The sequence below is a fragment of the Anarrhichthys ocellatus genome, unplaced genomic scaffold (genome assembly GCF_004355925.1).
Source record: "Anarrhichthys ocellatus isolate YVR2014 unplaced genomic scaffold, GSC_Weel_1.0 scaffold13, whole genome shotgun sequence".
Lineage (NCBI taxonomy): Eukaryota > Metazoa > Chordata > Actinopteri > Perciformes > Anarhichadidae > Anarrhichthys > Anarrhichthys ocellatus.
The window spans coordinates 1,983,638-1,995,940 of NW_022280043.1; the positions used below are offsets into that span (position 1 = coordinate 1,983,638).

The following is a 12,303-nucleotide window of genomic DNA, read 5'->3' on the forward strand; positions in this document are numbered from 1 at the left end:
TACAATGATATTTTTTTTTTCCCTCCGAGAATGGCTTTTTATGTAAGCCACTCAATAAAGTCAGTATGAATTCAGAAGCAGTGGATCGACTCCGTTTGTTTGAGTGTTGTAGAGAACATTTTTTCTGAATGGCAGACCAGGGAGTTTAAAAATGATAATATTGCTCAGCATGTATTATTTTATATTATAACATTATGTAGTTTTGATGAAATAATAAGATTGTTGCGTTTCATGACCCCCGTGTACAGCTGGTGGTTTTTTTACACGTTTTTCCGGCCATGGTGGGAAAAAGGCCTGCAGCACCGTCGAGGCCTCACCCAGAAATGAGATAACGTTTCAATAATACAACTAAACAATTCAATGCTTTAAACAAATGACAAGTCAGTGTTGTACGAATTTAAATTCAGGCACAATTCACAAGTTTTTCTGTTGAGCTGGAAAATAAAACTTCTGAGTCCGAAGTCAAAACGCCTAATCATGTTAACCCCCCTTCATACAAGTATCACCCCAAAAGGTAGCCTACACTCATTTCTCATTTTATTTTTTTTGTTTTCTCAAATTCAAAGATATTCATTTTGAAGCTTCTTTTTTTTTCTCTTTGTAAATCAAACTTTCTTGGTCACCAGACATTCCTCCAAAACACGCACCTTTTGTCGATTCTAATTTGTGTTTATAATAAATGCGTAGTAGATTTTACATACATATTTACACTACGGAGATAGTCTGTATATATTCAAATAGTATAATACACTTTCAGAAAAGATAAGTCTGTGGCGAGCATTCTTGTTTTAAGGTTGACCTTAATATCAAATTAGACTAAATCAGTTGACAATAACAAAAATTCCAAATGATCAGTTTAAGCTTTCAAAAACTACAACTAATATTTATTTATTAGCAATGTATTTATCTTCATTTGCTATTCATCTTTTATCTAACAATGTATATTTGGATTTAGACATTGAAGCCACACACCGCTTTTGTATTTTCTGTCGGTTACAACTGATAACAGAGATGACCCCATTTTTTTCTATTTCGTTTATTTTCTCGTTTCTGGTGTTTTGGCGCACCTAACCCACATTATAGTGTCCGCACTGACGTTCAGATCATCCCGTAAACTGTGTTACAGAAATGATAAGCATGGACAATACCAGCCAGTCTCATTATTCTATCTTTTTTTGAAGCAGTCAATGTGTTTTCTGTTTCTAGGGCTTATCGTTGAACGGTAAACTAAAGCGAGAATCTTTCAAACTTCTGTGAGACTGTTTTCTCTGCACAGCTCTGTAGCGCCATCTAGTGCCTCTACGTTCAACCAACAGCAATTATAGTGCAAGCCTGATCAAGTTACAACAGTTTATGGTTCTTATTTAAGCAATCTCTCTTCCAGTATTGCTGCATCAAACCATCCTTACAATTTTAACCGTTTGGCACAGTAATCTGAGAATAAAAGTGTGATTTCAACAAATTCAACTGAACATTTGGGACTATCCCTGATGCCTTTTTTTCTCCACATTATGAGACATGTGCATTGAAAAGGACGACATAAGGTGATCAGTTCACCACCTTTAATCAGACATGCTGCAGGTCTGGCTTAGATGTCAGTCAGTCCGGGATTAATCACAGTCTGGTGATAGAAGCTCATTAGAATGCTTTCAAAATGTTTCAAACAAAAAGCAAACTAGAAATGAAAGACACAGGACTTACAGGTCTTGCTATTCCATATGCCTCATTTTGTTGCAGTATAACCAGTGCTATAGATATTCTCTGTTTCCGTCACTCACATACTCTGTTTTGTTCGGATTTCTGGGGGGGGGGGGAAAGCCCATAACGACAGTGAATACTTAGTTGCCCGTTTCTTTTTCTCTCTCAATTTTATCTTCCCACACACGCTAAAAAGTACAAGTGCACACACATACACACATACGTGGGATGAAGTTGCAGCTGGTTCCATCTTTGCATCCTCTTCCCCTGCCTCCTCTACTCTGTTCATACTTTTTCTGCAATGGTGCAGTCAACCAGAAGACGCTGCGGGGATAATATCAAAAGTTAAAAGTGAAACCAATCAAAGTTTAGGGGGAACCAAGGAACTGCAATAGCGGTGCAGATGGACTTTGACTGAGGAGATTCAGCCTTTGTTGGGTCACTGAAGCACTGTGGGTTATGAGCCTGCAGCCCAGTCACACTCTACACTAAACCCCTCGAATTACTTCTAATAATCCAAAAACGATAAGTAATTACAGACAAAGATTGTCAAATGCCACGTGTACTTACAGGCCAGGGTTTTTGTATAGTTTTAAAATACATTTCAAAAACAGACAATAACCTGGACTGGAGGACATCAGATTAATTTAACTACTGCTCTCTTATTACCCCAAACTGCTACTGAAATGTGTCAAGCGATACGTTTTACTCAAAGTGGCTTGAACAGAAAATATATATTTGTGTCAAATAACAACAGCTTTGAAGTGTTCCACTGCCTCAACAGATGTGTCAAGAAGTGATGATTAAATATGAACAGAGTCATTTGGGCTTAATGTCTCAGAGTGCACTGTGTTGTCATGGTATTACTACCTTCACAGACTGTTGTGGCATCACCTGGTCCCCTAAGGAGGGCCCCGCCGCTGCCCGTATTTGAGTTAAATTGGCTTCAGAGTGGAAGGGCACACATGCCATGATGAAGAGGGTGAGCTGCCAACTGTGGATGAAGTCCACAATAACAGGTTTAGTCAGCGCACACAGCGTGTCGGCAAGCCAAACCCAGCTTTGATCCAGTCACCTAGAAAACACAAAAGATACATGATATTATCCTACACTGGTTTTAAGAAATGCTGAAATGTCGTATCCCGCTGAATAAAAGTCAAGCTGAATCAGTCTTGACTGAGGTTTCATGGAAATACCAGCTCCTATTGGCATGATGAGATGTATTGGGTTTTCTAGCTCTACCAGCAAATCACAGTGTTGCGGTAACACCTCTCACCGATGATGCATCTGTGGCCAATTTTGTGGTTAAAACCGCCAACCACACGGTCATTGTCATCAAACCAGCCAATCTCCCGGGAAAGGCAATTTGACGAGGCACAAGAGGTTAGTCAAAATAATTAACAGTAATTGCTGCAACACTGACAGCGGTGCCCTTATACAATGCTTTCGGCAATTTAGATTCATTTACGTCACAGGTGGTGTTTCACCTGTCTGATCGCTGAGTGGAATACCTGCAGACTGAACCTCAGCTCTGTTGCTGGTTTTCGAGAGTCCAATTTAATGGCTTCATCACATCATTGTGTATAAAACAAATATTGCTCACCACAGGATCAAAGGGAACTACTTTTCTTCCTAAAAACACCGTCGATGAAATGGAGACAAAGACGTGATATCAGGGTGAACCACCTCAAAGTCTTTGGGGCTGCTTACACTCACATAAACCAGAGAAGGCATGAGATTAAAAGACATGATCACATTAAATGTAGCCAGAGTTCTCTATGAAACCCATGTGATTGTAAAGATTATGGGAACAAAGTTCACTCAAGATGAAGGATCTTGTTGCAGGTAAGGCCTGAGACAGCATCTTGGTGAAAGTGTTTTTGTAAACAAATGTCTGAGCCTACAAACGGGTTTCCCAAAGCTTTCCTATCGCTGTGAATGTGATGGATAGAGACATCGGTAACATCAATATGATAATGACAGCTGCAACAATTAGTCCAACAAAAGTTAATTTACTGGCAACTATTTTGATAATCGATAAATTAACTTAATTTTCTTAAAATCAACTCAAAAAAATGCTAAACATTTGATGGTTCCAGCTGTTCAAACAGAATATGAGGATTTGCTGCTTTTCCTGGTCTTACATTACAGTAACTTTGGGGTTTAAACACACAAAAAAGGACATTTGAAGACATCAACTTGGACTCTGTGAAACCATGATGGACATACTGTATATAAACTACCACGTTGTACACCGCTCTATTTGGGCCTTTTTAAAATATCTACAGTCATGATTTGCACAACATTTTATCTGAATCCCTGCTTCTGCTTTGGTGTTAGCAGACAGTTTCTTACTTGTTGGATCTACAACAAACAGATAAGACACCCCCTCTCTTTAGGTTTAGAATAAAAAAAGCACTGAAAAGTCTGACCGAAGGAACGATGGTGAAATAGCTCCACCAAGTGGCAAAAACATGTCAGCTTCACCCTTTCCAAAATTTGAGCCTTAAATTCAGTTTGTCATATTCTTTAACTTGATGATAACGCATTTAATTATCCAGGGGGTTAAAATTGGGTTTGCACATTAAGTTGGATAAATGAAATAAAAATCACCTAAATTTGATTCATTCAAATCTATAAATCTGTTAGCAGTAATTGAGTTTCGCAGACTTTATTGAAAGCTATTCCTGAATTGTGACAGAAATTACAGAAGTTCCACAGTTTTGAATTACAAAGTTTGTCATTCTACCCGTTTGTGAATTTTAAATAGAACAGAATAATTATTCTTTTCCAAAACAAACACTTAAACTGATCTTTATCTAAAATAATCGAATTTGACAAATGTTATCAGTGAGGGTAGATGTAAAGCATTTTCATTAATAACTGCACCTCATAATGTGGTAACGGCCCCACAGCAGACTTGTTGTCCTGTCATCGTAGGAAAAGCAGGTAAAACTAAAGTTAAAGATGTCTAACCACGACAGTGTGACAGAGTTATGCACAATAGACCCCGACACTGAGGCAGCTAAATGGACAGCTTTGGATACACAAGCAATAGTAGAATCAGTTCATTGTTGGTTTGAGTCTTTTCATGAAATTTGTTGGATAATAAAAATAGAGCATGCCACCAGCATTATCCCATCCACATTTTTACAACAGCCACAAGGGAGCAGATTTGCTAACACATCTTTCTCTTCAGATACTTAATAGTAACTGTGCGTTCCAATACCCATACTACCATACTATTTAGTATGTCCCAATACATACTATGTGTCATTTGCAGTATGCCAAAAATACCAGGATGTCCTACTGCATCTGGTCATATTTAGCAGTATGCAAGCCAGGATGCTTTTCTGGCCATTCTGACCCACAATCCTTTGCATAGCAGCGACATGAGCAATAGGGTCAAAGTTGTAGGTACAATGTCATGAAATCGTAGTGTGTCCCACTTGTATGCATATACTGCATGCAACAGTTCATACATTGTAAGGTCAGCTGTACGTACTAAATCTAGTACAAATAAAAAAGTTTGCGATTTGGAACGCAGCTCAAACAATCTGGCTCAGTGCCGATAATGAAATGATTGCAACGGTGTGCAGGTGAAATGTGGCAGATTTTGTCTGTTTTGTTTCATATTCAGGCAGTTAACACCAACATCACGCATGCACAACTCAGGAGCATAATGAATGGTGCAAAACAGAGGGGAGTTCAGATATAAAACATTCATGAACACATTTCAACATTCAATTAGTTTTGTGCTCAATCACATATAAAATACTTTGACTTGTGTAGGAGGGGGATGTTAATCAGTCATGCTAAAGTCCAGGCTGCAGCAGCCACTGACCACATTTGCTGCATGAAAATTCATAATCTACTCAAGAGTGCTTAGTTGCATTCCTTGTGAACTTGGATGCCAGGGCCTCCATCCAAAGACCACATCATCTCTGACAGCCCATTTAAACTCCAGTGCGGATATTCATCAGCGAAGATAACAGTTACAAAACAAACCAAGTTCCTCCCAAAGAGATATTAGAAGTTATTACCTTTCATACGCTTTGGCATGAACCTGCAAAGCCATAAGCAGCTGAAATAGTGGTTTTGTGTTGGATTATTTCTATAACGAATATAAACGCTACAGCAGTCTCAAATAGTGATCTATTCAGGCATTCATCACAGTAAATGTATGGAACCTGTTCAGAGCGATAACATGACTTGTGTCCTTGAGATTAGATCAAGAAAACTCAACTATTTTTAAAATAAGTCTCAAATGAATGACCAAGATGAATAAAATGAAATACTAGTATAACCCTTCTTTTGTTATGACTGGCGTATTACCACAACAAGCACCTGACAATTTGTTTTTTACTGCCAAATTCCCCCAATGCAGTGGGGGCTTCACCGTATGAGTGTAAATATATTTAACTAATATTTACATGCTCACTGGGTGGTTTGACCTTGGTTATTGTGTCTACTCCAACCGGTGTGAGCCCGTTTTTTGCAACCTCGTTAGGACGCTTATCACTAAACTCGGGACTCCGGTCGAAACTACTACAGAGGTATCGCTCAGTTTCAGGTGATGCAAGTCTCGTGCGTAAACAGAAATGTGCATTTCGGGTATTGTAGTCGCAATCCGTGAAAGGCCACTCCTCCGCCGGAGTTCCTGTACCAGTCTAAACTCACAGTCCCAAAATGCTCCGTGCCTGAGCGCAAACAGGGTAGAGAGCCGAAACGCGAGGAGGTGAACATCATAGTCACGCCCTAGTAAAAAAAACAAAAAAAAAAACGTGTTTATTGACAGTGGATTGGCCTCTTTTCCTGCCAACGCTCGGAAGCAGAACTAAAACCATCTCATGCCGACGGTGAGATCAAACTTTGTTTTATTTTCTCGCATTTGTTGGTTTTTATCCGCTCATTTTCACAGAAGGAAGTGGCCTGTACGGGATAGCTTTATTAATGTGTAACTACTGAGTAGCTGTATGGCAGCACACCTGCTGACACCGACAGGCTACATGTCGGTGAGACTGGTGCAGCTCGTAAAGCTGGAGCTTTAACTCTGAATCTGTGCTGCTGTGCACTACTTACTCCGCCTGGATTATTAATGAATGTCAGATTTGTTTGAGAATGTATTATCTGATTAAATAAAAAAAAGGGTAACATGCACAAGATTATAATTAGACTAGTTTATTTATTATCGAGTAGGGCTACTGTACAGGAATCACAGTACAGTGCATCGTAAATAAGCCCGTCATGTAGTATTTCATCAGAATACACATTTGTACTGTCAGTTGTACAGTGGCACTGCACTTTGATCATAGCAAGAAGCGCTGAGAGAACGGACTACTGTGTCATAGGCCTGACAAGACCAACCTGTTTTTGTGCACTGGTGTAAGAAAACACATTATTAATGACTGACTCACTGTGACAAGCCATGAATGGGTAGTGTCCATTTACGCAAACAGTGACAAGCCGAAGAGTTGGGGCTTTATTCCATGCTTGGAACACTTTTCCTGTAACAGACTGCAAAGAGCCTGAGGCGCTCTGTGCTGAGGGAAACATAGTTGAGACAGAACAATAACTTTACTCTCGGTGTCGGTTGCCGTCATGTGTCACAGCACCTCAAAATATAAGTCGGCTTATGTTTCGACCCGCAACTAAAGAAGACTTTCATTTAAAAGATACATCTGCCTATTCATTTTTTTTTTTTTTTTTTTTTTGAATAATCTTTTGTAAAATGTAGACGGGGAAAAAAAATATGAAAAATTACAGAGAATCCAATACAAACACGTTCAAATTGTTTATTTCGTCCAAACAGCAATCGAAAAGATTTTCAGTTTGACTTAGAAAAGCAGCAAATATTCATACTTCAGAACCGGTAGACAGTAAAATGTTGGCATTTGTGCTTAAATAATGACTTATGACTTATATGAATGCAATAATATTGTTGGCGATTTATTTTATTACCAATTAATTGACTAATTGATTGAGCCCAAGAAGGGTTAAATTAATTCCGGTGACATCAGCATATCAAAAACACAGAAAGCATTAACGGTAAAACAAACCCATCCTGCAAAGTTGCATGAAATGTATCTAAACCGAAATAGATCGCACAGCTTATTTATTTCCTCTCTCTCTTGCTTTTCTTTTCATCGTCTCCTTTTTCTTCTTCTGTATATTTAATTTAGTTATTACTTTTAAAAAAAGATATATAAATTATATATACACATTTTGTTCCCATGCGGTCCCATTACTTATTTTGTGTCCTTTTATGTTTTGTAAACCAACGACAGCTGTTGCCATAGTATTTGCTAGTAAATCCAAACTGTGTAGGCACAAGTTGATAAATAAACTGAAAAAAAAAATCCAGGATGCATCTTCAAGAAATAAAGTAAAGTTGTTTAATAGTAAAAGCTGCAAGTTCATTTAGAAATTAAAACAGTAAAGTTTTTATGTTTACAGATGATATGGCAGCTGGAAGAGGAAGGTCCTTCCGTCGTGTTGGGAGTCTCATGCGGAGTAAATCTGAGGGGACACTGATTGATCTGGATGACAAAGACTCCACCAGTGACAACAGGAATGGTAAAATGATCACTTTGAAGCAGAGACAGCCGGTGTTCTGAATTTGAAAACCTTAAGATAATGTTAATCAATGTCCTAACCAAACTCCTAATATTTTCACAGGTGTGCATGTGGCACAGAACTCTGAGTGGCCCCTTTCAAACCCAGAAGACGCACGTTCGTCTCAGTCGAAAAATCCCTTTTGGAACAAACTGTCTCGATCGAATCCTTTCTTGGATGACATTGTAGACAGCAGCACAGTCAAACACATTTCTAGCTCCGTTAATGTGAAGCAAATCAATGAAAATCCTTTAGACACAAATAACGATGACGCCTTTAGCACATCTTCGGATGAAGGCAACGTGGGGAACTTTTTGGAAAACAAAAACCAAGCCATCGACAGATCTGGGAGATGCAGAAGTGCTTCTGACATCCTGGATGATCTGGAGAGAAAAGTGCCAAAACAAGAGAACAGCTTCAAACCGCCTGGGCCGGTGCTGAACCCAGACTTTGAGTGGCTTAAGAACGACAGAGAGGCCTACAAGATGGCCTGGCTGAGCCACAGGCAGCTAACCCGCTCGTGTCTGGACTTAAACCTGATAAGCCAGAGTCCAGGCTGGGCTCAGACACAGGCCACTGACTTTCAGGTCATCTGCAAGATCGGCCACACTGGAGGCTCAGTACAGTTGCCATCCTCAGAAATTAGCATCCATGTCCCAGAAGGCCATGTTCCTGCAGGAGAAGTCCAGGAAGTTACACTGAAAGCAATGCTAGACCCTCCTCCTGGACTCAATAACAACTACGTGACAACCATAAGTCCACTTCTAGAGGTGGTCCTCAGCAACATCAACATAAAGGAGTGCATCTCTCTGGAGATGAAATTGGCCGGAGAGGTGAAGAGCGACCCATTGAGTCAGGTGATGACTACTGTGGTCGGCCTGGTGTCCAACAAAAAAGAGGGACCTTATCTTAAAGGGAACGACTGTTACATCTATAAGAATGTGATGCAAATGAAGCTGCAGGACCTTAAGACACATTTTTATGTAGTTGCAGTCGCGGAGGCCTCTGCAATCCAGTCTCCTGCTACATCGGTGTGGGATTACCTTGATCGCCAAATCACGGTAGCAGTTTATGGCCCCAGGTATATCCATCCATCATTCAAGGTCGTAATAGTGGTTTGCGGTCATGAGGACGTTCCGCCAAGGCTTCCGTTTTCAGAGATCTGCAGGGGGAACAAAAATATACCTCCACTTGTGCTGCAGCTTTGGGGAAAACATGGGTTCAAACCAGACAAACTGACCAACCTGCATGTCGGTATTAGCCTCACCGACTCAATGTTCAAAATCAAAGCCGAGGACGAACTGAAAGAAGTGAGACAAAGTCGGCTCAAAATAGGGACAGTTTTTCATCTGCCAGTTGCGTTATCTTGTGAGAGTAACACAGAAATGACTCCTTTTCAATTAGATCTGCAGGTGAAAGAATCAAAAGATGCAATTGTTGCACATTTCCAGGTGCCTTCCCCTCCCGCAGCACCCGCCAGATCAGAGAAGCGAGTGCCGAGGCAAATAAGCGCAGAAAAGCGCATTGAAATGACAAGAAGCTCACCTATCCCCGAGGAAAGTGTTCCAGATTTGCCCAAATTCACAGACAGACCGGTGAACCTACAGTGGTATGGTGTGGCCTTAAAGTCAGTCCTCCGTCAGCCACGCGTACACTACCTTCTGGAGTATTTCAAGGGGGACACTGTAGCTCTCCTCTCCAGAAAGACTGTCAGGTCAGTGGGTAACTCCAAAGTAAAGGAGTGGTATATCGGATTCCTCCGAGGCAGGACCGGTCTGGTTCACTGCAAGAACGTCAAGCTCATAACCGCAGACCAAGTGATCGACTTCACCGGCATTGAAATCACCACAGAGGTCCTCTTGGACAACATGACGCGGCCTTTCAAGAAGCTTACTTACATGTACTCCGCCATCCAGACGCTGGTCACTGAACACATAAGCAGCTGGAGAGGTTTGGCTGATGCTTTAGGGTACGGCAAGCTGTCGCTGGACACGATCACACGGAGGCACGCTGAAACTCAGGCTGATAAAGTGGCCTGCGTACTAGAAACGCTGAAGGAAGACTGCCACGCTGAGAAGAGCAGGAAAAAGTTTCTGCATGAGCTCATGGTGGTAAGTCGAGAAAAACGATATAAATAGCAATTTCACAGCCCGTATGCTCCGATGTCCTGTGCTTCCCGTGGTTTTAGTGACCGTTTATCTCTGCGTTTGTCACCACAGGGTCTGTTGAAGATGGACTCGGTGAATCTTGTGGCCCAGCTGATTCAGAACACAGTCATTTTGTCCACAGCTGTGGAGCTGGGAGCTCGATGGCGGGAGCTCGCGGAGAAGATGGGCAAACTGTCCAGTGCTCAGATAGCGGACTACGAGGCGCCGCACCGAGGGAAGAGCAGGGAAGTCGGTGCCCAGGTCAGCTTAACAGCACACACACTGACACAGCAGGCGATGGATAAAGAGTAGTTAACACCGATTTCGTGGCATTTCTGCAGTGAATGTGATGTATGATGATTCCTGTATTTTCTGTTCCGTTTAAGTCAATGTGGAAGCCCGCCTACGACTTCCTGTACTCCTGGAGTCTGCGGTATGGGGACAGCTACAGGGACATGATCCAGGATCTGCACCTGGTCCTGGACAAAATGAAACACCCTGCCACCCGACAGTGGAGGCAGTTGACTGGTGCCCTCATCACAGCGAACTGTCTGGATATCTTTCGAGCCTCTGCATACCCAAATTCCTAAACACGCACTTGGGAAAAACAGAGGTTTTGTTACACAGCAATAAGGCTTTGATGTTGTTTTTGATGTTACTTTGTTCTTTTTTTGTCATTGTATAGTTTTGCTTATTTTAACACAAGGCATTAGAAGCTACTTCATTGAAATCCAATCAGGTACTTGCACTTAATGTTTGGATCTCACTTGGTGAATGTGAAATATTTTTCTTACATTTTTGAGCAATGAAGGAATGTCCTTTCATCTTACGAAGAGAAGAAAATGAAGAGTAGTCTGGCACTTTTCTCTCTGTCTCTATGTACACAAATGTGATGAAGCCTTAACGTGAAAGTTTATTCTGGTGGATCTATTTCTGTGAAATGTTTATGAGATCAGTTGTTCCCGACTGACATCAATTTTCCTGGGTATGAAAAATCTCAACGGGTGTTTTCATCTTTTATTCCTTTGCCTGTTAATAGTAGGCTAACAATACACAAAAGTGAATTACCTAAAAACCAGGTTAAAATATTATTTATGAATCTAATTTGATAACTTCTAGTACATTACTTAACTTACTTACTGTATTCAGTTTGTTTTTTTAAGGATCCACAGTATTAAGATCCATGTCACCTTTATGGCTCCTGTGATAGTTTGTGTCAATGGGATTTTTTGAGTTTTAGTTTTCTGTAAAATAATGTAGGTAGTGAATACTAATGTGAACACTGTTGCTAACTAACAATCTCGAGGGTTGCAGCACTGCCAGGACATTAAATTGAGTTTGTGTGCTGAAAATTAGAATGTTCTACCAAAGTTACATTTTCCCGATGCCAGTAAACAAACCATGAAGATGCTACTATACAAGTGTCATAAACTATTGTTTCTTAAATATATGACTTAAATGTTATTTTTATACTGTAGTGAAATGTTTTAGATATGTACAGTACGCAGTGCCTTCACTCACAGAAAAACAATTGATATCTTTGATTCTGAAATAAAGATGTGTTGCATGACATGAATAAATAAACTGCAGTAAATTATCTGATCCGTTTTCTAATAAATGCAGAGGTTCAACTAATAGCGAAAATGACAGGGAGCTATCAAACTACATACTTACATTCAAATCATATTCCAATACTTAACTTATGTGACATTTGTCATTTGTCCAGTTGAGTTGTGTTAAATCACGACACGGAAACAAATGACTTTTCCGCGAAGTGTTTGACGTATTTCCTCAGACTGTTTGCTTTTTCTGACACTGTTTGTTTAGGCTAGTTTCAGCTCAG

At 40.4% G+C, this 12,303-nt stretch overlaps 1 protein-coding gene across 2 annotated transcripts; it reads left to right on the forward strand.

The window, feature by feature from the left end:
• The first annotated feature begins 6,484 nt into the window (after positions 1–6,484).
• On the forward strand, positions 6,485–12,054 carry macc1 (MET transcriptional regulator MACC1). 2 transcript variants are annotated; one of them, XM_031853258.1, is made up of 5 exons: positions 6,485–6,557; positions 8,155–8,274; positions 8,377–10,424; positions 10,533–10,721; positions 10,847–12,054. In XM_031853258.1, the coding sequence occupies exons 2-5, from the start codon at positions 8,160–8,162 to the stop codon at positions 11,048–11,050; spliced, it is 2,556 nt and encodes an 851-aa protein (XP_031709118.1). In that variant the 5' UTR covers positions 6,485–6,557; positions 8,155–8,159; the 3' UTR covers positions 11,051–12,054. The 2 variants fall into 2 exon arrangements, with proteins under 2 accessions (XP_031709118.1, XP_031709117.1); XM_031853257.1 differs by lacking the exon at positions 6,485–6,557 and having other exon boundaries at positions 8,145–8,274.
• Positions 12,055–12,303: the final 249 nt, after the last annotated feature.

Coding starts and splice junctions, on each gene's coding strand:
- macc1 (XM_031853257.1), top strand. CDS start 8,145: ATGTTTACAGATGATATGGCAGCTGGAAGAGGAAGGTCCTTCCGTCGT. Junction 10,425..10,532: donor TTCTGCATGAGCTCATGGTG/GTAAGTCGAGAA, acceptor TTGTCACCACAG/GGTCTGTTGAAGATGGACTC. Junction 10,722..10,846: donor GCAGGGAAGTCGGTGCCCAG/GTCAGCTTAACA, acceptor GTTCCGTTTAAG/TCAATGTGGAAGCCCGCCTA.